Source organism: Accipiter gentilis, chromosome 14, assembly GCF_929443795.1.
Source record: "Accipiter gentilis chromosome 14, bAccGen1.1, whole genome shotgun sequence".
NCBI lineage: Eukaryota > Metazoa > Chordata > Aves > Accipitriformes > Accipitridae > Astur > Astur gentilis.
In genome coordinates, this window is record NC_064893.1 from 24,650,963 (window position 1) to 24,676,390 (window position 25,428).

The following is a 25,428-nucleotide window of genomic DNA, read 5'->3' on the forward strand; positions in this document are numbered from 1 at the left end:
CTCTCCCTCCCTCTGCTGACTCGTCCCTCCTGCCCGGCCGTGGCAAACATTTACTAACAGCACTGCCACCTTGGCATCAGGAATAAGAAAACCCTAAACCTTATCATGGGGAGGGGGGAATAAAGTGCCCTGGCACCAGAAACGAGATTTGCACCACCCTTTACCACAAGCACCACACTCATAGAACTGAGCCTAACACTACCATTAAGTTACATATTAATCCTAGATAAGCAGAAACAAGGCTATTAAGTGAGCAAGCTCAGCAAGGGATAAAAGCTTCTGCAGCCCTAAGCTGTAACCAAGGTTCAAGATCCACCACAGGGAGATGAGGACATCACCAACCACAAGGGACTGGGAGCTTGTGGCCCTCAGACTCCCACCCCACCAGGGTTTGTTGGGTTTATACAAGCTGGGGAAAAACCCAATGCAAGTTCAGCAATACCCACTGCCCGTGAGCAGGCTGTGGGGATGCGGCACTGGGCACTGAGCCTGGCTGCCCACAGCCTCCCAGCAGCACAGGGCACGCAGTGTCCTGCCTGTCCCACCACAGGCAGGAGGCAGCCATCGCTGCCTTCTCCTGCTCCGAGTCACCAGCCCTCATCTGCGTGGTGGCCCTGCAATGGCTTGGGGACTTCCAAGCTGAAATTCTTCCATATCGCCCCTCCTCACAGCCCTGGAGAGGGACAAGCACACGTGGGGGCAACATCAGAGAACTGCAAACACCCCCTCCCCTCCATCCCAGTCCCCCACAGAAACACCTTTAAAAAAACTTCAGCTGCTGCTGTGTATGAGGAGCTTAAAGAGAGTTGTGTGTTTACTGAGGGATCTGACTGCTTGGTCATCGATAAGAGCAACAGGGCAGGGAGGAAGAGGGAAAAAAAAACAAAAACCCACCAACAAGCCACCAAACTAATCAATTCCAGCCTGCCTGTGCCCAGAAGTCAAGCTCTGCAAACAAGTCAGAGTCAAACATTCAGCTACCTTGGAAAAAATAAACACACTGGGAACAGAAGGCCAGCACCCCCCCGGGTCAAGTAGCCCTCTCAGCCCCATGTGGGATGCACACCCCCCGCAACATGCCCAGCTCAGCCCGCACTAGTGCACAAACTCCCTGGGATAAGGAAGCAGCACTTGGCAAATGAGGAGGGGAATTAATTTCTAACAGGTGGGCACGCTCGCTTTGGGTTCAGTAGCAGGGTTTAGACACAGCAGCTCTGGGACCCCATCCATGGGGGACTGGCATGGGCACACAGTACCCAGAGACTGCTCCAGCCCCTGGCACAGCCTGCAAACAGGACCTGGGTAGGCAAGAACAAGGCAGAGTGAAAGCCGGGGAGCACCTCAGTGCTTTGCCACCCCAGAGCAAGGGTGTGCTCTGGGATAGCCAGGAGCATGCTGGCACCCTCCTGCACAACCAAATCCCAGGGGAATGGCAGGGCGAGCCTCACAGCCCAAGGGGATGCTCAGCCTGCAATTGGGGAGGGTGGGATGGCTTGGAAGCGTGACCACTAAAAGCAAACATTGGCCACCTCCTGCACCAAGGCAGTACCAGTCCCTGTGACATCTCCCTGCCCTGGGCTTTCAGTCTCAGACAGAGAGGGACATCCCTGTGCTCACCCAAAGCTGCAGTGATCCTGGCATGGGCTTCCCTGCCCTTACCCAAGCAACTCCCTGTGACCATACACAGTCCAGAGGTACCAGCTTCTGATTTCTGTCCCCTCTTGCACCCAGCTCCTATTTAAGAGTCTCTTTGGCCTCCATTCCCCACATTGCTAGTGGGAAGTTAAACTCGCAAGTACATCAAGCATGCTATAAGATCTTGGGGATGGCACATTTCCTTTGCATCCTAAAAAAAAACCAACAAAAAACCAACAACCAAACCAAACGCACCAAAACACCAGGTATCTCAATGTGCAACTCATGGAGATGCACCACAGCAGCTTCCTTGCGGTCTTGGGGCCAGGTGTGGGCACTGGGCAGCGCGGCATCGCCTCGGCAGGCACTGGCAGACCTCACAAAGGATGGCTGGAAGCAAAGACAGCTTCATCAGGGGCTGAATAAGCTTTTCCTCTCCCTCTGCAAATATTGCACTTCAAAGGGGCAAGGTTGGCTGTTGCAGACACCCCTGGGTTTGGAAAGGCGGCAGGGAAGGAGCTGGGCAGGTGGTGAGGGCAGGACCCCTCCAGGCCAGGGCAGCCCCAAGGGGCTGCAGTGAAGGAGCTGATCGGAGCTGGCATCTCACAGACCCGCATCAGCCCCTCCAACCCACCCAGCATAGCACCAACCTCCAGCGATGCAGCAGCCCACCCTCCTCCTCCTCATCACCAAGGCACCAGCCTTTCCCTCCACACTGGATAGCGAGATTTTAGATTACGCTAATTTATCCACTCGTTACCCGATTTGTCCATGTCATGTTTGCTTCTCCAAGGTATTCCAGCTAAACACCCTCCTCCTCCGCTTCCCCCGTCCTCCACACGGCTGAGCCCTTGGCAGCGCTTTGCAGACCCAGCCCTACAAATGCCACAATGCTCTTTGGCAGCATCCTGCAATTTGAGGGATCTTTTACCCACTCCCAAGCCAGGTGCAGATGCAGTGCCCCATGTCCAAAGGTGGGAAACAGCCAAGAAATTTAATACAGGTTGCTATTCTGCAAGTACAGCCTTTCCCTGACTGTAGCAGAGTCCTATTCCATCAATGCTGGGTTTTAGCCCTTTTGCAGGCTTGGGAGCCAAGTTGGCAGGGGAGCCCCCCCCCGCCTCGATTCCAAGAGCCCACTGCTGCACTGGGAAAGAAGGACACAAGCTTTGCATGGGAACTTCCACCCACAGAGCTCTGGTACCCATCGAATGCAAGTGACACCAAGAGCCCCCGGCCACGACCAGAACTTCTTGTGTCCTCAGCACAGCCTAGGGACATCGCAGCTACAGCCCAAGGCAGGGCAGGGGATGGTGGCTGGGGGAGGGCAGCGTGGGGGGAAAGGGTTGGTGTCAGCACCCGCTGTGAGCCCTGCTTCGCTATCAGCTTTCTGCAGCGCAGCAGCAAACGAGACAATTACTATGTTGACTGGCGTTTTTTTTTAATTAGGTGAAAGCAGGGTTAACCTAGAGCACCCTGAAGCTGGGCAGCCCCCCCACACAGCTCCCTCCGTCTGCTCCTACCCTCCAGCCCTTCCCAACTCAATGCACAGAAAAGCAACACTGGAGCTGCTTAACAGGGCCAGGTACTGGCAGACACCCCACTGCTGCAGCCTAGAAAGTATAAGAGCATTTGATACAACCCAAGACACCAGAAAGCCGGCACTGACAGGATGATTGCAAGCTAGCAAGCCTGCCGAGGCCTCTGAAACACAAAAAGATGCTTGACCAATCCTTGCCTGTAATTACAAATGCAAGTTAGGGCAGGAGGATGCACAATAGGCTTAGGCTGGAGAACTGAAGCGAAACCTCGTTTGCAGGTTTGATTAACAATAAATGAAACACAGGAACACTTGGCACCTGGTTGTCACACAAGATGCTTGGCCAGCCCTGTAAGACAGCTTAGGCCACATCGGGGAGAGATGGGGCAGCCGGGGACCCCAATGCCTGTGGCACAGGCAGGACGTGGCTGAATTTATCTCCCTGCATTTGCTGCGAGGTCTTCTCTGCTGCAGCACGCAGCAAGGCTAAAGCATGCGATCTGAGAATCAGAGCAGAGAGAAGTTTGCAAAGCCCCGACACTGCTTTAAGCGAAGGGGAAGGAGTGGTGATGCTGCGGGGAGCACCAGCACCTGCTGCTGCATGAGAAGCAGAAGTCGCCAGTAACTGTCCTCCAGCACAGACTCCTCCAGAGTAGCCATTTGGTTAGGCTATTTTTCTGTTCTGAAGGCAGTGCCGAGAGTCACGTTCACCGAGCAGGAGAGCCGTGAACTGTAGCTGCCCTCCTTATGTCGAATGGCAGCAAGACGGAAGGCCGTTACTGGAATAAATTTCTTTTAAAGAAAGGAGAGGTGATTTGACTAGCCAGCGTATTTTCAACACCTTGCTCAGCTAGGTTGGGACAGCTCGCCATGTGCAGGTGAAGCGGTCGGTGCAGGGGGTGCTTGCAGCACGCTGACTGTAGACATGGGGATAGGGCACCCATGAGCACCAATACACGCACCTCTCACAGCAAAAAAAACCAATCTTGCAAGAAAGAGAGAGCCGTGCACCTTGGACGCCCTTGCCCTACCACTCCAGGCAGGCCCCCGGCAAGTGCAACAGCTTTTCACCAAAAAGTAATTTTAAACTTGCCTCAATATCTGCTTATTGACAGAAACATCCACCCGCCCACCTTGGCACGCAGGCAGAAATAAACCCTGCGCAGCAGGCCTGCTGCACGTCTGCCAACCGGCCCCCTGCCGCCCCATGCACCGCTGATGCTGCCGGGGTGCAGGCAGGGGGCCAGGCACACCCTCACCCCGCAGGGGGACAAGCTGCAGGCAGGGCAGCGCCTGCCCGTGCCAAGGTGGCCAGGAGCCCCGCGGCCAGCAGCCTCCAACCCCGGGGAAATGGGGGGAGCTGGTCTTGCTGCAAGACGTGGGCTCCCATCGCACAAGCGTGCCTCCAGCACAGCAAAGGCCAGAGCAAGGAGCGAGTTCCTCTAGGCTGGAAGAGCAGCAAGGAGCATCGTCGGCTTTATTCCTCTGCAACCAGCACGAGCTCCTCTGCTGCCACAACCGAAGTCCCGTAGGGTGCCAGGGCAACGCTGCTGTGGGGACTGGGACAAGGGGAGACGAGACCCTTGCGAGCTCCAGCGCTGCTGATGGGCACTGCAGGGGGGGTCAGTGAAAACACTGGAGAATCCAGTCTCTGCTGCAAAGCCACACAAGCTCACACAAAAATCACAGCTGCTCTTCTAGAATGTGAAAGCATGGCTGCCAAATGCCAGAGCATTTCCCTTACCTGCCAGCACAGAGTTTTATATATCTGGAAACGTGGTCGCAAACTGAAAGCTAGAAAAGGAAGCCTTTTTCCCCCCAAATCCTGCGGGATGCAGAATGACTAACGACATTCACATGCTCCTACCTCCTTCCATCACTTCAGACTTTTCCCATCTGGTTTTGCATTTGGTCGCTGCTGCAGTCTGATACGTGCCTGCTGAACTACCCAGCTTCTTCGAAAGCAAGCCTCACCGCACAGAAACACAGCTGAATAATATTCTCGCTCAATAGCTGGTCTCCAGGCTGGCATTTTCAAGGGCTTTGATCCATTTCAAATAAGGCAATGAGCTTAGCCCTTGATTAAATACATAGCATAATCCACCTAAATCTTGTTAGCCGAGAAGCAAGTCGTTCGTCTCGCTAGTTGTGGGTGGCATTGCATTTTGCTGCCAGGCAAGCAGGGCTGCCTGCAGTGTGAAGGTGCCCCTCGAGGGCACGTCCGAGGAAGACAGAAACACTGGGGCAGCTGGCAACTGCAGCAAGACAACACACCTCTTGCTACCGCTGCTACAGCAAGCCCATACAGATTTAAGGTGCAGAAGTTAATGGGATCCTGCAAACAGGCAAAAGCCACCCATGGAAAGAGCTTGCCCCCTCCCCGCTGGAGGGCACAGGGAGGGTGCCTCCAGGCTTGCCCTGTGGCCAGGGCGGTGGGCATCCAAGAGCCAGCAAAGCCCTAAAAAAGTCCACAGCAAGAAAAAAAAAAAATCACTGACCCTGACCAAGGGAGCCAGGCTGCAACGCAGAAGGAGGATGCGCTGCAGCTTTGGGGGAATTCCACACCATAGCGGCCGTGCCTCCCCTTCCTTGGGAGGAATGAATCAGTAGCACAGCATTTGTAGACCCTTAGCAGAAAGGCCCGGGTGCCGAGCGGGAAGAACGCTATTGCTGCTGCCAGACAGGGAAGAGCCTGGCTCTGGGCAAGATGGAGGTGTGCAGCCAGGGTCATCCTCACACACACACCCCCCGCTCCCAAGGGTGGCATTGCCGTCTGGCTGCTCCGGTCGGCTCTCACCAGCTGTGACAAGGAAAAGCAGTGTCAGTTCCCTCCCGGGTCCCAGGCTGCGCCTCTCCACTCCTCCGCACATCCCAACAGCAGGACATAGAGGAAGGAGGCAGTTTGGGAAGTCTGGCAAAGAGAAACCCCCCCCTTCCCTGGGCAAGCCCCTCTCCTCTCCTGCTTGGCTCTGGGATAGTTGCATAAATTTACAGGTGAGTCTGTCAAAGCACAGAGGCAGAACACCAAGCAGGGGAAGGCTATGAGATTGCTCTTTCCCAGCCCCAAGGATGCTCCTTCCCAGCCTGGGGCAGGAGGCAGCATGACCCTGCTCCCCACCAGCAATTCCCCCTGCAGCCGCTTCCACCCAAACAGAAAAACATGCTAAGATGTGGGACAGGAGAGATCTGCTCCCAAGATTACAGTGTATTTACTACTTGAGTCACTAGAAGACAAATTCCCTGAAAAGCACTATTGCTCCCTATTTCCTTCCAGGTTTTGGACCCAGCAGGTGGGGACCAGCTCTGCAGGGAAGTGACCCCCAGAGGCTGATCCCAATCCAGAGGCAGGAGTCCTGCAAATCCTTGATCCATGCTGCATTAGCAGCTCCGAGGCTTCCTGCAGCAGCCAGGCACATTTCAACAGCCAATGGAAGGATTTAAAGTTAATTTAACCATGTTAGCATGTTATGTGGCTTCTGTCATCTCAATTACCTTAAAAAGCCCAGGCACAGATCTCGGAGGGGGGGGGGGGGGGGGGGGGAGGGAGGAAGAAAAAAAAAGAATTGATTTAAGAATTAGTGAGAAGAAAAAAAAAGGTCTTGGGCACAATCCCAAAGCACAGTCTCAGGCAGATCAGGAAAAAACTTCACAGGATTTCAAAACAAAAATAAAAAGCATCCAACAGAGGCAATATCTGCTTTAATCAAATACTAGCCAGGAAGCCTCAGCGGAGCAGATCTCACCAGTCACCAGCTGGCATAGCAGGAATCAGCCTTTTGGCATTGGTATCATCACCGGGAGCCGGGAAAGGGCTGCTCACAGAGGAGCCAGGATGATGAACGACAGCAGTTGAGCATTGCAGGGGCATTTCACCACTTCAGAGGTTGCTGCTATAACAATCTTCTCTGACTCAGCAGCTGAAAGGGATGCCGGGAAGGAAGCACCATAAAAAAAAAAAAGTCATGCATTATTAATATGGACTCTGGCAGCAAGACATGAGTTGGAAAAACACTGGGGGGGGGGGGGGGGCGGGAGGAATGACTGCAGAATAAGAGTGAGCTGCATGTGTGGAAGCATTTCACACTCCTGCGGGTGCTCCTATGGCCAGGGGCCACCCTGCACTGCTCCGCAGGGACCCCAGCTCCAAGGGAACCCTGCTTTTGCAGAAAGGAACTTAATATCCAGTATTTTCTCCCCGGAAGCAGGTTGCTGCAGCCCTAGTGCAAAAGACACAACATGCTTTGGGCACGGACCACACTAGTTTCAAGCTACGATCGCTCTGGGCTTCCTGCCGTGGAATACAGCCATTTTAGCCTGTTTATTTACCTGTGGTCTGTGCATCACTTGCTGACTCCTTCCCCCCCTTTGCTTCCTGCCCCACGCAACCCCCCAGCCCTGCCCCAGCCACACCACCGGGTGTTTTAGCAAGAGCGGCCGTTGCACAACACACCCCAGGCTCCCCGCACCACAGCCTGCAGCCTCTTGCCAGCGCGCCCGCTGACACAGAGGGCACGAAAGGGAGGAACTGGACTGAAATCCTTTCCTTTTTCTGCCACGTAGGTGAGGAAAAAAAAAAATCAGTTAGCACTCGACTACCTGGTGCACTGCAGTGTTTGCTTTCCTCTTATTCTGTATGCTTTGTACATTTTTTTAGAGGCACTTCATAAACATTAGCATTCACGTAGCCGGCTGCACCACTTTCCATGCAAAGTCCTTGCTCAAGCCACAGCCTCTCCCAACCTGCTGCTGAGGGGAGACACCATAAATTAAGAAAGAGTACATGCTCCCCTATTGCAGGCATCACACAGACCTCCGCCAGCTTGTCCTCCTCACTGCAGGGCAACCCTCTAAACCCTGCACAGGAGCCTTTTGGCAGCGTATCAGCATATTTAAAGTTTCAGCACAGCTTGGTCCCCAGCCTCTCCAAAGCAAAGGAGGTGGCTAATGCAGTGCCAGGATTCAAGAGGTTCCTTTGATCGTTCGTATGGCAATGGCATTCAATTAAAACTGATCAATTATTTTGCCATAAAATTCCCTAGATATGCAAACAAACACTGGCTGAAGACTGCTTATACAATAGTCCAACCCACAGCTGTGCAACAGCGGTTTTGCCTGTATTTGCTTTCTTCCATCACATGTGCAGTGGCATCCTCCATACAGAAATATTTTGCAACCTTTACCTTTCAGATTAGAAAGGCACAGGGAGGGAACAGCTTTGCAAGTGCCATCTCACAGGCAACCCTCCCGCAGCAGGCTGGGAGCACACAGCCCAAGCAAGCATTGCACGGACACACACACACACATCGGGGCAGGAAAATAGCGGTTTTCTAACACAACAAGCTCCCACCAAGCAGGGAAACTGAGGCACACCCGGAGAAAAATATCCGTGGTGCTATTTGAACGCACATCCCCTGGAAGCAGCCTCTCCCCTGCAGCAAGAGCCAGGGGACAGGGACAGGTGCCCTGGCCAGGGTCCTCTCCACTGCGAGGGGCACTTACCAGCACCCCACAGCATCTTTGGATGGGCCCAGGGACAAGACCTGCACAGGACAAAGGCTGCAGAGGGGTTCGTGCCAGCCTGGGGACACCACACCAAACCTCAGGCTTGCAAAAGGAAGAGCCCATTGGTTTTCCATCTCAAACCAAAAAAACTCGGAAAGTGAGCTTTAGGAAGTCACACACACGTGGCCACACACTTTCAACCTAAAGCCCAGCCCAAGCAAATGCTAACCGCCCTTGCCTCCCCCGTGTAGCCAGGAGTGAGGAAGGAGATCAAACTGAGCTTCTTGCACCCCTGAAGTAATATTTACGTGCCTTGGAAAAACAAAGAGTCAGATAAGGCGCAGTAAAGCTTGTGGCTTTATACAGAATACCCACACTCACTATACAAGGGATCCCCCAAACCTGCCTGCCTCGCCAGGCACAACAGCCCGCCTCACCACTTTAGGTTTGAGCAAGACCAGCAAGCCCCAGAAAATTCCTTTTGTAATACAAAAAGGGCACCACCGCCCTGCCTGTCACACTCCACACCACTACTGCACCCACGAGGACGCTTCCCACCGGGACGGGGGTTACATGTGCTGTCCCTCCGTCACCCCTGGGACGCTTCCAAGTAGCAGATGAGGATGGCCGGGAACAGTTTTCCTGCCAGGCACTGACATCACCCCTCAGCTTTTTGGTCTACCTTTCCTTTCAAAATAATAGCAGCTCCAGTGTAATGCTAAAAGCCCTGGCTTCGTGTTCTCCAAAAAACACACTCACAAACATCTCTCAAACTTTCTGATTTGGGGTTTTTTTTGCATTTCAACAGTACAGTCCACTACACATTTGCTGCTCCATCTCTCAAAACAAGACTAACACCCACAGTATTTAGAGCAGCTGCTAGAAAAACCTTCAAATGCACATTAGCCATCCTAATGCACCAGTGTTCAAAACGCTGTCAGACAAAACTAGGGTCAGAACAACAGTCCAAATGCAAAGGAGAAGGAAGAGCCAGTATGAAAATGAACTTTACTAAAATAACTCAGCAAAGGTTTTGTCAAAGAAAACACAGATTGTATTGTAACAATGATGCTTTAAAAATAAAGCTGATCAGGGAAAGATTTTCTTGCTCTATGTAGCTGCACATCGGTTTCTCTTCCAGACCGTTCATCCCTTGGTGCTGCCACAGAGAGAGCAGAGGGCTCTGCAGGGCCTTACCCAGCCAACACACCAGCTCCAACCAGTACCATTGGTTAAGGGTCACCGGTGCCACCCTTGAGAGGTTCCCCAGAAGTTTCAATAAAATTAAGCACTTAAAGACTCCATGCACTGCTCGGATATTAAAAATCCACCAACAGTAACAGCATTCAAATGGGAACAAGTACAAACACAGAGCTCCCCACGTAGCTCATCTCCATTCCCTGCAGTGGTCCCGGGGGTGTTCATCATACCCTGCAGAGCAGATGCTGCCCAAGTTAATGCAATTAATAAGTCCACATGGAAAAGAGGCAGACACTCATCAGTTCAGGAAACAAAGCAGCAGTGTCAGAGCCCTTATCTCCACCAAAGCCAGCAGCCACCTGAAGTGACCAAGCACCTGCTGAAGTCCTGGCCTTCCACAGTTTCCCAATCCCATGAAGATCGTGTCTCCTGGAAGTCTGGGCTGACAGCACTAGCGGCTTTAAGGCTAGGTCCGTCGCAGATTATTGAAGTTTTGAAGCATTTAATTTGCAGGAATGAACCAGTACACGGAAGCTTTTGTGACTGCTGATCAGCTTCCACAAGCCAGGCCTTCCAGAGACAGAGACATGAAATGCGAACTCTTCACATACTCTCTGCAGTTGCAACACCCAGCAAGCCACCAGCAAAATAACCAAAAAACAGACACACCTGACAGACAACACGGGTGCTTACAGGCAAAGAAAACCTAGTAATTCACCTGCCCTCAAAGCAACTTTGGAATTTGCTAGCCTTGACCAAAAGGTGGTCTCCAACCAATGCTCTGCACCACCAGTGCCTTGGATGCATCGGCACAGGAGCAGCTCTGCGCAAGCAGGGCTGCAGCCGCTCTCCTGCCTGCACGTGCATTTTAGGAGAGACAGTGCTGGAAGAAAGCGGTGCTACCAGAGGAGCTACTTCCCACAGCCATCGCCAGTCTCCTTCCACATGTAGCAAAGGAGATCCTGAGCTCAAGTTCTTGTATCAAGGAGCACTCGACGATTTCTTACTACCTCCCAGTCACTGTCGGATCCAAGGACTGCAAAAACCTCAGTGGGATACGCTGAGGAACTGGGCTGATCCTTCCTCAGGCTGCGAAATGCTGCTTGGCAGAACTTTCAGGGTGAGAAAAGTGAAGGAGGGCAGCGCTGCTGGCGTTTTCATAGCAAGATGCCACAGTCCCTTCCACTGCAGAGGGAAGGCCTAGAAGATGAAAGCCAGGGCTACAACAGCACAAACCTCCTTTCATTATTCTGAGCTGCACCTTCATCTTCTCTCCCTGCTCCAGCAGTGCCCAGTCACCCAGCAAGCCGCCAGCAAACCCAAAAGGGCACCTGCACCCAGCCTCTGCCCGGCTGAGCCAAGGCCACCACGGCCCACCAGTGCGCATCTCGGATGAGCTGGGCACCAGCACGCTGCCACGGCCGGCGTCCCGGGACCCCTCGCTCTGGACTCTGCGCTGACATCCCCCTTCTGCCCTTCTCCGTGCCAGCCGCCGAGTCTAACCAGGCTCCTTCTGCTGACATCCCCACGAGAAGTGCAGAGAAAGAAAAAGCAGCAGCTACCCACTCCCCCACACAACCTCCCCACACCCCTCGTTTGGACTCACCAGTCCCAGCTCCGTGTCCCCACAGTGCCACCCCCCTTCCACGGGACCACAGCCACCACTCTTCCTCGGCTCCTCACCTCTAAGGGCAACTCACAACCACTTCCCACAGAACCATTGTCCCCTCAATCTGGGGCAAGACAGCAGCAGCAAAATCTTTTGCCATTTTCACCCCTGGAACTCCTCTGTGCTAAGATTCACCAGGCTGATGCGTTAAACAACCGAACTGGATCAGCCATGTAATATTCTTGCAAGGGACCAAAGCAGCAACCGAGCTGAACAAAGGAAGCTGTTGGTGTCCACAGTACTGCTCTGCTGTCCGCCAAAACGCAGCATGAAGGAAGAGTGTTTCAAAGCACTCCTGCCTATCAAAATCAAGTTCTTACACCACAAATGTAACTTAGGGCTAACACTGCTACCTCATGCCCTGTATAACCAGTCAGGAGCAATTCCTCTAAGTTTTGATGAAGCAAAGCCAAAGTGAACTACAGCTCTCACAAACATAACAATCTCTCACCCAGTAATTTAAATTCTCTGCATTATTTTCCTACATCAGATCCCACCAAGTAAGACTCCTGTGCAAACCTAAGTTTTAAAAAAATAAAATAAAAAGGCTCCAGCATCTGGAGAGACAACAAGGGAAAAGCCATAGCAGCTGCCTGACACCAGGGAAGGCCCCTGACCTCCTTCCTCCCAGCCACGCATCAACCACCCTCTCCACAAAGACCAAGTCCAAGGTCTGAGAAATTCCTACTGTTGCAGCGAGAGTTATCAAGATGAAAGAGTAACTTGCAGCACAAGCAGCTTGTAAAAGCGTTACTGTTTTCAGCTGCAGGAAGGAATTCCCTTGACTTCCCAGGCTCTGTTAAAAAAGCACAAAACCAGCAAGATAAGACATTTTCAGGGACAGTGGCATAGCTCCTTGGAGGACCCTTGCTCCAACACCAGGGTCTGAGCACAGACAGAATAACTCTGGCAAGCCCACTACTGCACATCCCCTCTGGAGAAGTGAGGGGCATGCAGGGCGGTCGTCATCCCAGGAGGGCAAGACCATCAGTGCCAGGAACAAACCTCGCAAAAAAACCTGCTGAGGCGCACGCTGGATTCTAGAGCGGGACAAAACAGCTCGCCCCATGCCAAGCTCTGCTTATTCCAAATCTGAGGCCAGTGCAATTGTACATAATTAAAGCACAGTCTGCCTCACAGCCCTTTACCCTGCTGCTGCCGCTTGCAAGACCTCCGAGCAAGGCAGTAAGCAAAAACGACCTCCCCACCCGTACAAGCATCGCTTCATACCTGCTGCCTCGCAGGCCTTCCCTGGCAGGCAGCGGGGACCCGTGCAAATACGAGAACATCTCCTCCAGCCGCTGCATCTCCACCAGCCCCGCCGCGTCTCGGCCCCAGCTCACCGCGGAGCAGAACAATCGGCCGCCTCATCCAGCGCACAATGGCCACGATGAGACAGACCCACGTAATCACCCCAGCCACGGCAGGGACAAAAGCAAGCGGGTGCTGGGGAACAGCGTCAAATAAAAGGGGAGCCTGCTGTATTCGTTCCATCAGCTGGGTCTCTGGCAATTTACTTTCCAAAGTGGCTTTGGGAGCTCAGGGATGTAAATTGTTAGGGTGGCGCATGGGGAGGACACATGGGTATTGGATGCAAACGCTGGGAAGAAAGCAGCGCTGGCTGTTTACATTGGATCGCTCCGTACAAACTTGAGGCCACAAGAAAACTTCAGTTCTGTAGGAGGAAACCTTAGTGAAGGACAGAAGTGAGGAGCTACCCCAAGCACCACAAACCAGGGCACAACGCAAACATAAGCCCCAAAAGCTCTGGGCTCCCTGTAGGTACCAAGTGTGGCTACTTGCTGACAGTAAACATGAATTTCTTCTTGCGTTTCCGTCTCGAGCAGACTGAGGGCACGCTGGTGTTACCTGGGCCGCAAGGAGCCAAACACAGCGGGCCAGCCGGGCGACACGCCAGTGCTGGGGTAGGCAACCCAGAGCCCAGGCTGGGCTCCCCTTCCCCATCTCCAAAGGGCACCAGGAGCGGTTTTCCAGCTGGCAAGCATGCCAGCTCCACACCAATGCACTGAGACAGCACCCAGAAGTGCAACTGTCCCAGTTTTCTCCTGGCACCGGCACACAACTGCTTAAACACAAGCCTCAGCAACGTCAATGGATTTCTTCGCCCTCAAACCAGGGGCTCGGGGACAGGCTCGGCCCAGCTCTGCCCTCCACCGCTGTGACAGCACACCCCACCACAGGGATGCCCGGATCCTCACTGCCGTCCCACCATAGGGCCATTCCCAACCCAGAGGGGCTGACACTGCCCAGGCAGGGCAGGCTGACTCCAGCCCTGGTGCCGCCGGCTGCTGACCCCCACAAGTGGACATTTACTGTCGTAGACCCTTCCCAGCAGCCTGCAGCATCGAGCAGATGAAAGCCCCTCCAGGCCCAGGCTCCAGCTGGTTCAAGCTCACTTGCAGCTTCAGGTCCCGTTTATTTGGATTTTTTCTTTTTAATTGAGGTACCATCAAGGAATGCATTAATCACTCCTCTGCCCATGGTTTAGCCGATGGGCTGCAAGTCCTTCTTCAGCCGCTTGCCCAACACATCCTGCAAGGGATGGTTTTAGGGCAGAGGCTTCTCCAGGCCCTTCAGTGACTGGAGAAAACCAGCCCCACTCTACCCCATTGCACCAAGACAGTGGCAGGCAGGCCGAAGGCCTGCACAACACCCTGCTGACAGCACCTCTCCATCACACGCCACGCAGCTGATCTATTAAAATCCCCAGCTCTGCTCATGTCCTATCTCACTCACTCTTCTTCCAAGCTTCTCCTTACCACTCTGGCCTGAAAACAAACTCCCTCCAAGTGCCAGGAGGATGAGTCCAGCCACCCCAGGAATACTGGGCTGGGTTTTCACGATAGAACATTTTTGGCTGAAAGAGGGAGGAAAAAAAAAAAAAAAGGCAGATCTTCTGTCACCTGATGGGGAGATGACTCAGAACATCACTGACTTCCACAGGCAGGTAGGGACAGGGACCACCTTCACCCCTCTGTCTCCTCTTCCAGCATCGCAGATAGCAAGAACACAGGGTGGGATTTGACCATCTTATCTGGGGTCACGCAGGGAAAGGCCTCCGTGCAGAGAGCTGGTTTTAAACAGCATCTTATACCCTACAACATCTCCATCCTCTAGGACAAGTGACGGTGCAGAAGTGGCACAAAATTAATTACAGAACTCTAAAAAAGGAACAAAACCATCCCTATAAGAGAAGTTTCCTTAAACTACACAGCTATTCCCTCGGGGCCTGGGGAAGCCCACCCACAGCACACCGTGGCTCTTGGAGAAGACATCCCCCGCACCTGCCCCGCAAAGGGCTGCCGGATGCATCTGATAAAACAACTGCCGGCCCCACGGCAGCACGTGAACAGAACGAGTCAGGCTGTGTTTACAGGGGGAGCAGACAGCAGCTGCACCACCCGTTAGCACCAGTGTGAAACTGTCCTCCAACGGATGCAAGAGAACAGGTCGGCAGCTCTGAGGGCAGCCTGCAGGACAGTGGCCAGGAGCTCGGTGGCCTGCCCATTGGGACAGCAAAGCCCTAGGCCACCATGGGGCAGCCCAGGATGCGTGTCCTTACTCAGGTTGTGCCCAGGACACGAGCAGGGCTTCACACACCAGCCAACCCCTACTTAACTCCGGGAAAAGGCATGAGCAATACCAATGACATTTCAAGGAGAAACTCCCATTTGCAAGATTTCTTTTAAAAGGGCTGTTTTAATAGAAATAAATTGTTGCCAAAGTTCGGTGGAAGGCCAAACCGCAAGCCTTGGCTCCTTGCAGGAATGAGATACACCACATGAAGATAACAGCTGCCTTCCGAGGCAGAAGTCTTCCCGTATCTCATGGGAGATGGGCGCACAGCCCCACTGGCACCGGCACTAGGTGCTAGCCATTTTGGTACACGGCTACTCCAGTCCCCTGTGAAGCACACTATGAAAAAGAAGATAGGAGCGAGTACGCTCTCCTTCTAAAATACACACTTCTCATCTTCCCACTTGACAAAAGGAGTAGGATTTCTGCCAGAGAGTGAGTTTAGACCACAAACACTTGGACAACACTCCACTTCTTCCAAACAAACTCTCCGGCAGGCAGGCAGGCAGGCAGCAGGCTCGCTGCCGCCCCGCTCGGCTCTGGCAGCGGCACCGCTCGGGCCCCGCCAGCCCCGGGAAGCCCCGCGGGGAGCGCGGCCGGCACCTCCCGCGGCCCCCCCCACGCAGCGGGGACCGGCACCCCCGCGCGTGCTCGCCCCGAGGGACACGAGCGGGCACCCCCCCCACACACACACACACACACATACACCCCCGCGGAAAGCCTCCCTCCCCCGGCTGCGGGCTCTCCCCAGCGCCGGCGGGAGGCGAGGACACGCTGCCCAGCGCCGAGAGCACCGCGGAGCCGCCGGGCCCGGGCCGCCCCTCTCCGGGCAGCGAGCCACCAGGGATGCCGCGGCCCCCCCCGGCCCGGCCCGGCCCGGATTACTCAGCGTTTCCACCGGGAGCCGGCGTGCCCCCCACCCCGCGCCCCGGGCCTCGGCCCACCGCTTACCGATGCCCGGCGCCACATAGACGAAGTAGAGGAAGGAGGAGGAGAGCGAGAAGAGGAAGAGCGCGGCCAGCAGCGAGCGCCGGGGCAGCAGCCGCCAGGCGCCGCGGGGGCCGCGGGGCCACCGCATGGCCGATGCGCCGCCGCCCTGCTGCCGCTGCCGCCGCACCGCCGCCGCCGCTCACATGCGCCGAGGCCCGGCAGAAGGCGCCGCGCCGGCGCCGCTCCCAGCCACCGCCCGCGCCCAGCGCCGCCGCATGAATGAGCCGCGCCGCGGCGGGGCGGGGCGGGGCGGGAGGAGCGGGAGGGGCGGGGCGGGGCGGGGCGCCGCGGGGACCGGCTGCAAACTCCCGCCGCCGCAGCAGCGGGAGCACCCGGGGATCCTCGGCGGAGACCGCCGCGCTGCCGGGGCGGCCGGCTGCGGCCCTGCGGTACCGCTGGTGGTCCTGGGGCACCCGGCCGTGGACCTGGGCACCACCGATGGCCCCGGGACACCGGGCAGTGACCGCGGGACAGGCGGCCACGGACCGGGGGCACCACTGATGGCCCCGGGGCACCGGCCAGTGGCCTCAGGACACCTGGCCACAGCCCCAGGACACTCGCCGATGGTCCTGAGCCACCCAGCAGTGGTCCAGGGACACCGGCCAGTGGCCTCAGGACACCTGGCCACAGCCCCAGGACACTCGCCGATGGTCCTGAGACACCCAGCAGTGGTCCAGGGACACTCAGCCATGTTCCTGGAACACCCAGCAATGGCTCGGGAACACCCAGCCATGGTCCTGGGACACCAGGTAATGAACCCGGAACATCCAGCACCAAGAAAGCAAGGGCTGACACCCCCCCCCGCGCAGCCCAGCAAGCAGCAGGGGTCTGTTTGGACGAGTGCTGGGTGCCCCCCCAGACATTGCGCGGGAGGAGGCGTAGCCTGGGGAGGTGATGGGCACAGATGGGTGAAAGTGAAGAGGGGGCGAAGTCATCACAGTCAGTGCAATAATCAGCACTAGCAGCAACCAGCAGCCCAGTCGGTTAAAGAGTAATTAAGTAGTTTTGCACATGTTTATGGGCAGTTCCTCCGTCGTGTGTAGGAGGAGTTGGAAGGAGACATGGAGATGCCTGAAAATGAAAAACTGGGAGAGAAGAAACACCATCCCCATCACGGGAGCCAGGAGAAGTAGCTGCAGAGCAGATGGGGCCCACTCCAGCCCATAGAGCTGCGTTTTTTGCTTCATTTATGATTGCAGGATCTGTGCACGTCAGACTTTGTTTAAGGGAGGCTGGAGGGAGAGGTAATTCCTTATTTCATCAACAGATAGAGCTGAGAAAACCAAGCCCGGGCTCCAGGCCCAGGGCGGAAAACTGGGCTGTGGATCAGGCGCGCAGGCAGGGTCCGGCTGTCCCCACCCAGGGTGGGCAGCGAAGGCAGCGGCACCTCCAGGACCGAGTGGGATGGGAGGTGGGGACAGACCACCTGCCAGGACGTGCCTGCTGTGTCCCCGACTGCCTCTGCACCCCGGGGGTGAGCCTCTCCCTGGCAGGGAACGAGGCATTGCTCAATCCAAATTTCCGACTGCCCAGCCAGACAGTGACTGGGGGGTGCCCAGCACCAGCCCCGTGTCAGCCTGGGGCCACATGCTGGGACAGAGGATTCTCCAGGTACAGCTGTGTATCACAGTAATCCCAGGAAGGATTAGCCCCCCTTCCAGCCTGGATGTAGTAAGGGCAAATAAAGAAAACACTTCCCACGTTCCACAAATGGGAGACAAAACACACTGCTGTTAGATACACAGATACTCGGAGGAGGGAGGAGATAAAGTAAAAAAGAGCAGGGATTAGCAGAAATTAGAAATCTCTCTTTAAAAGGCAAGGCATTACTTTTCTTACTGTGCCAAGGCACGGAAGGTTATCAAGGACAGGGGATCCTCAAGAGCTGGGAGGCTCAGGAGGAAAGCAGGCATTTCCCTGGAGAGGCTGCATGAGCTGTGTTAACTTCAGGAACAAGAAAACTGGTACTCGTTCTTGTTTTCCAGGGATGCCACCCCACCACCACCTTCATTGAAATACGTTAAATCCTGAGCCCTATTAATTTCTGGGAGCCCACAGTACTCTAGCAGAACTGCACGGCCAAGTGGTGGCTGGATTTGCAGTTCGCAAAATAGCTTTTATCCAACTCCTAAAAGGATGCCTTGGGCAAGGAAAGCCAAGAAGATTCTTGCTTGGTTTATGATTAGTTTGATGCAGACATGGTCAAAGGTGAGACATCCTCGCAACCAGCAATCTAACCTTTTGAACATATTTAATTAGCAATGACATTGCTGGAGGAGCCACCCAGAAACTCACTCCCAGGCCCAGGCTGCCACAATGGGGACTGTCACGGAGGAGTGAAGCCAGGGAAGCCCTGGAGCCATGCTGGGGCATGCCTGCCCTGCTGCCCCAGCTCTGACTCACCTCCCTTCTCCCTCTCTCCCAGGGTTCAGCTCAGCCCCAGTCAACCCACTTCACTTTCCCCCCCTTTTTTTGCTTACTTTTCTTTCTTCCCCTCTTCTCCCTGCCCTGCCTCTCTGCTGCATCCCAGCTAAGGGATTAGAAGCACCAGCAAAAGCCATTCTCCTTCCTTTTGCCCTCTTCCAATAAAATAAAATAAAATAAAATAAAACAGGAAGAGAGGTTTAAAAGTCTCAGATCATTCCACAGGCCCAGGTTAGGACTTCGGGGTGGGAGCACTTCCAAGCATGGCTGTTGCAGGGAGCACACGGGTGACTGCCCCACCACCTTCCTCTGCCTGCCGTGCTCCAGCCTGTACCAGCTACTCCAGCCCTCCCAGCCTGTGGTGGATAAACAAAGTCCCACTTTCTGCAGTTTAACGTACTGATGGTGCCAAAAACACTTTAAGGAGGGCTTGTGTGAGTACCTTTGCCGGCAGCCTGAAGGGGAAGGTAAGGTCTGTCGGTGCATGGCCACAAGCAGGAATGGAGGGACAGGTCCTGCCAGTGCACCTACACTCACAAGAAGATGTAGCTGCACCATTAGAGCATGTCTCCACATAAAAGGCATTCTGCATCACTGCAGGGAGAGCTCTGTTTTGATGGCTCGGGGGTGCCCCAGCGTGAGCACGGTGCTCCGAGGGAGGGTACGGGCACTATTGCACCACACACGGTCTGGAGAGGCTGGAGCTGCGTATTCACAGTGGTGGCACCAATGCAGTTGCTCAACTGCTGTGCGTGGGAGACCAAAGTGGCAGCTATCATTGCGCACTCCCGATGAATGCTGGCGCTACCAGGCTGAGCAGACATCTGGCAGGCCAAATCCTGCACCCAGCCACGAGAGCACCGGAGCTGCGCTGGAGAGGGCAGCCAGGGGCTGCCTCGCACCCTGCAAGGAGCAAACCCACCTGCCCAGGAGTTGCCCTGAAGTCTCAGATCCTGGACAGGCAGTGCCATGCGCTCCCGAGGGCCAACAAGGAGCAGGCAGGGCTGAGGAGCGCTGCCCGGCAGGGTTAGCAGCAGAGCCTTATGCAGGAGCTGACCCCAGAGCAGGCAGCCAGGTAAAAGCGCTGCCGTGGGGAACATAATCCTCAGTTTGGGGGTTTGAAATGGTCGTTAAAGGGCTGCTCCACTCTGCACATCTCTTACTGTCACTTTACACAGAGGCTCGATGTGGACTACCTAATCTGGGAGGAAAATCTTTGTTCTGCCACTTCGGCAAAGGACAGATTGTAGCAAGGATGTCACAGCCCTCGCTAGCACTTTGCAGTCTTTGTCTCGGTCTCTGAAGTTTCTGGCACCTTCAGCCCCAATGGCAGAGACTTCCCAGAATAGACTCCATCCTGTGTTTAGGAAAATGCCTCCATTTATAAAGGTGAGGACAGTCAGCATTGCACCGTGTCAGCCCTCCAGCTCTTTGGCAATGCTGTTTGCTTTGGATCTTCCCTGGAGTTTCTGCCACCAGACGCTTTGTGAGTGAAGTGGGAACCTGAGCTGTGTTGCTCAGAGAGACGTGGAGACTTGGGGTGGCCTGGATGCTGACCAGCTCTCGGCTTTGCAAAAGCAAAGTGCTCCCTCTATTTCTTACTAAAAGTCTCTTTGCAACATGGGGCTTGCTCCAGCTCCATTTAAAGCCAACACAGTGTCATCACTGGCTTTGAGCAGGAGCAGGACACAGAGGATGCATGCATAGTAGGAATGTAAATATTTTCTACATGTACACCCACAGACACAGCATATGCAATAAATACTCACTCAGCATATTGTTTGCTGTGTGCCAGATCAGACATAATTATTGATGCAGCAGGTTTTCAGAAAGACACAACAGGGTGTGTACTTAATTTGGCAATAAGAGCACACCTAAGTGGCCCTGGCATTTTCGGCTGGGTATTAGACCACTGCCACCCACGGGTGCTGCTATTTTATCTCGCATTGATGTGTTGGCCATAACAGAAAGGAAACCAAAGGCAGATACTGAGATGGAAAAACTCCACCGAATGCTGCAGGGTGCTCCTTGCAAGCAGGATTACTGTAGACCAGTTCTCAGATTATGCTACACTTTCTAACAAGGCTGTTAGGGCTCTGATCTTAATAGCACCTGTACACATGCCTAACCATAAGGATAGCTCATTCTGCCACAGTCAACAGATGTGTCATAGCTCCCAAAAGGGGCAATATTGACAGGAATTATTTTGCAGAGCTCCATGTTTACTTGGGAGGTGGCTGTCGTCAGAAAAATAGGCTAAAATATTAAGCTTGTCATGGCACTTTTCAGAGATTCAATTGATTTCGTTGCCTCTGTTTGCGTCAGCCCACCTCTGAAGGCTGATGATCTATCCCAGTCAAAGTGGACTTGCGCAAAGACTCATAAAGTGCCTTTGAGATCTAAATATTCTGTCAAGGGAATACATCAGGCTCTACTTTCCAAAATTTCGTAAGGAAGGAATCTTCAGCAGACAAGAGATAAAATTATTGTGTAATTTAGTGTAATTCATCCAGATTTTAAAATATAAAATATTTTTTTTTTAAATTAAAAAAAATCTAAAACTTAACAAAGTCCCTGTCAAAAAGCTGTGACGATGGCTAGGCTGAAATACTGCCAAACAAACTGTGTGGGAGTCAGAAATTAAACAGGCCATTTTCAGCACACCAGGAGGTCAAGATGGGGATGGTAGGAAATTCTCCACTGGGGCCAGCCTTGTTTGTGGACGGTGTGGAAGAGTGCTGCTTTTCCCTCGTCTGCAAGGGATCACAAGGATGTTGGGCAAAACCAGATGAAAGGGCAGTACGGGCAGAGGTGAAACCCTGCCTAACTCCTGCCAGGTGATGGGGATGGAAAATAAACATCTGGACTATTCAGACACACGGCTGGATTTCAAAACTAACAGCAGAGGCAAGAAAGTGGGGTGAAATTCTGCCTCTGTTGAAGCCACCTGTAAAAAAGACTTCAGGACTTCACACCATGTAGAAATGTGACTGCCTTCCATAAATCTGGGGACAAGGACAACCAGGAACAAAAGAACATTTCAGAGGAAATTGCTTTCTATTAACTCATAATTACATAATGCAAAATTAACTCGCAAAGGCCAACAGCTTAATTGGATTCCCAAGAGAGGAAGACAGTTTCGTGGTGAATAAGAACCTTCCACAGCTACATTAAGTATGGTGTTTCAAATACAGAATGTAAATTCTTCTGCTGTGCAGCAAAAAATGCCCATTGCCTTCAATAGCTACGACTGAGGGGATTTTAACCATTTCCACTCAATCACTGACCAGTGCCAAGCTACCCAGGTGACCCTATGACAAAGCTCCATTCTGGACACCTCCTTGCACTTCCAGCCACACAGCTGAATCCTAATTAATTCTGTGAATATATTTGGATATTTTGCCAGAGTAAAGTATAAAGGCTTCCAGCCATTTTAACCTTCTTCCCAGCTTGGGCTTTGATTAACTGGAATAAATACTTAATTAGAAAGGCAAAGAACTGAACCTCTTGACCACCCAGGCATTGCTTCTGTAGTCATTGCCCTTTGATGTACAAGGAAAGGGCTTGTAGGACTTTCTTAAAACCTGTGCAGCCTTTCATTTCTCTTAAAATCATAGCAAGTTCAGGCAAGTTTGGGGTTTTGTCGCTCAGAAGCAGTGCGGTGAACATTGCACAAAGTGATTCCTGCTCATCTTGATCCGATGAGGCTTGCTTTGCCCGCCACAACCAACAGGAGCTTGGGCATTTGTTTTCCAGGTGCATGTCCCCATGAAAACCATACGGCTGGAAAGCTGGCCCTGCTGTCCCATGCTTGCTTGCAAGCTGCCAGTGGCTGCAGCAATCCCAAGCAGCAACTGCCTGGCTAAATGTTTGCTGTGATGAGCTGTAATGTAGCCGCGGGAAGAATTCCTCCTGGTCATGGCCACTGCACAGCTCTGTGGGAGCTGCCAGCTGCAGTGTGGTGGGTACCAGGCAGGACCATACTCTGGATATTTTCATCCTGTGTAGAGCACTGATGTGGTGCTGACATGAGCCGGGTAACATCGACACACTACGTGTCGGGCTCCACATCGGTGACGGCATCAGGTGAGAGAGGCACCCATTTCAGCCATGCACCCTTTCCCCTCCCCGTAACCTGCAATTCAACAGAGCATTCAAATACCTGCTTAAAAGTCACCGACTTCAGCAGGGCTTAGGCATGTGCTGAATCAAGGCTTAGGAAGCAGCTCAGCCCGTGAGAGCAATCTGCTAGAACCATCAACGCCGCCTTTCGGGTTCCCTGTCTTCTAGGCTTAATTACCGCCTGCTTTTGGCACTGGCACCATTTGTGCCGTATGCTTTCATTTTTCCCTAAAGGAGCATTTGCACCTTTACTATATTTATTTTATTCTGAGGAAATCCTAATGATTTTCTTTCATGCTTGATTTTGTTCCTGTTTGCAGTGGGACTCCTGCTGTCACTCTATAAATATCTGACTCTGAAGTCTTTGCAGGAGTGAGCGTGACTGAGAGCAGAAAAGGTGAAGTCAAGCTAAAGAGACCTTTACCAGCTCTAAAAACAGCTGCTGCTCTTGCTGCCGCAACTGATTTATACCTCATCTGGAGAACAACAGTTCAGAGCCCAGAATCGTTGCCTCCAATGATTTATTTGGCTGTGCTGGAGTTTGGCAACGCGCTGTATAATGTTTTTTGCATGGAAGTGTCACTCTGAGGGAGGTTTAATTGCTTTCAACATGGATGGTGATGAGAATGCCTTGGAAAAGCTATTTGCATACGTTTTCTCGAATGCCAAATGTGTAACTTCCTCCACGCTCAGGCAGTCTGAGGCTGCTTCCCTGCATTAGTCAGCTTCGCTGGGTGCCTCTGAAAAATTAACAACCAGAAATTCCCCAGCATGGAACAGAAAGCAAAACTCGGGGCCAGTTGTTTTGAATGTAGGATTATTTGTAACAGCTAAAACAGCAGGACTCTGAATACGGGATTGCAAACCATAAACAGACTGCCCCAGGCCCCCGGCATCCAGGGCTCTACGGCCGACACTGCTTGCAGAAGTCCAGGGCAAAGCAAGGGCGAGGGCTCGGCACTGCCTGTTCCCAGGGTATTGGCTTGACTTGCTGAGCAAAAGAAAGTAAATGAGCGATTTCAACAGTACAGGGCCAGTGTCAAAGAGCTGAGCTGCCACCAAGGGCAGGGCACACACCTGCGCAACGCAGCACCACTCACACACTGTCTTTGCAGTACTGATTCTGGAAAACGCTCACCAGAGTCATCCCGCTGATGACCTTCACGCAAGGCCAGGAGGTGCCACACGCAAATGCCTTATCCTTCTTTCTCCACCGAATTCAAGGGCAAAGTATCTCTCGAGCGGCCTCGGAGGTTTACGCAGCATCAGTCACAACAATCTGGCCTAAACAGATCTTTACTGCACCACATATCTCACTCTACAGGGCAGTTCATTTTTTTAATTACTTAATGCTTTGAAGCATCAGCTGTTGCCATAAGCAGGACCCTGCCTAAAGGAGTGAAAATAGGTATTGATTTAACGCCCTCAGTGCAAGGGATCCTAAGACACCTGGAAGCAACTTATTTTGGAACTGCAGCCACCCCCCTAGGCGAGCTTGCTGCCTGCCTGCATTTCCCCAGATACATGCTCTTTTTCAGCCTAGATGTTGTACCTGGAGAGAAGAGTTATTTACAGCAGTCCGGGATTTGCAGGCTGGTTGGCAGTGCTGTACAGCAGCCCCAGCTGTGCTGCCACACATAGCACAAATCAGGAAGAAGAAACACAGCATTTTTCTGTCCGTCACACAGTGAACGTGCTGCAAGACCAACACCTTCTGGAAGCATCAGATTTGTTGTGGAGGTGCTGTGCAGCTGCATACGTGTGTGTGATGGATCAGCACCTTTCGAGCGCGATAGATTTGCTGAGCGTGTACAAACCATCTGCCCAGGAAAGCCACAAAGAAAGGCACCAGTCCTGGTTCCCCACACAGGACAGCAGTGGTCCTGTTTGCCCGCAAAGAAAAATGGCAGTCATGTCAGGGTGAACCTTGAAAGAGGCAGAGCATTTCCTGATGGACACCACATTTCTGGTGCGACGGGGTTGTTTGTGCCAATCTGGATACCGCAACATGGCACCATTTGTGCTGCTAGCCAGATTTGGGTTTGGTTTGGTTTTACACGTGTGGCTCTGTGTGTCCTGTGTATCCATCCGAACAACAGGAACAAGGGCTGCAATCCACAGTCAGGCTGAGCCTGCCTTGATCCTCTGGGGAGCTCAAGATCTCAGCCCAAGCCCACACCAGGGTCTGTAGCTGACAGCGCAGAATGACCCTGAAATGCAGGGCAGGGCAGGAAAGGCGGAGCATCACCAGCTAGTACAGAAATGGTGGAAACTGTAGCAAAGCAGAATACAGTCATCTAAACTGGAATTTAATCAAAAGACCAGAGCTCATATTTGCTTGTTATGAACAACCTAAGTGACTACGTGAGGTAGCTACAGCCAGAAATATTCCAATTGAAACTCAGGCTGAACTTTGTAAGAGCAAAAGTGGAAGTGGTAGTTTCTTTATTTCTTGCTGTCACCCAGTTAAAGCAGTGTAATTCTGTGGAATTTATGTGTCAGCCAAACATCCTACCTTCCTGAAACACAAGCTGTAGGTTCATTACAGGGTTTTACAGACGATACTATGTGGCCCGTGATACAGAGGTGGCCAGCTGCAATGACCTAATTGGGTCTGCTGGCCCTAACTGCTCTGTGTCCCCAGACAATCACCACTTCATGATTCACGGGGAAAAGAGGTACTCCTTGCATTACCAGCATGACAGCTGGTTTCAGCCAGGTTCGCAGACGTTCTCATCTTATGCAAGCT

At 53.2% G+C, this 25,428-nt stretch overlaps 1 protein-coding gene across 1 annotated transcript in view; it reads right to left on the bottom strand.

Moving 5' to 3' along the window:
- Window positions 1-16,266, bottom strand: part of B4GALT5 (beta-1,4-galactosyltransferase 5) — a 39,577-nt gene extending 23,311 nt beyond the window's left edge. Inside the window, exon 1 of the mRNA XM_049816701.1 lies at window positions 16,095-16,266. Coding sequence (XP_049672658.1) covers window positions 16,095-16,221 — 127 coding nt within the window. The 5' untranslated portion in view covers window positions 16,222-16,266. The remainder of the gene's footprint in view (window positions 1-16,094) is intronic.
- Window positions 16,267-25,428: the final 9,162 nt, after the last annotated feature.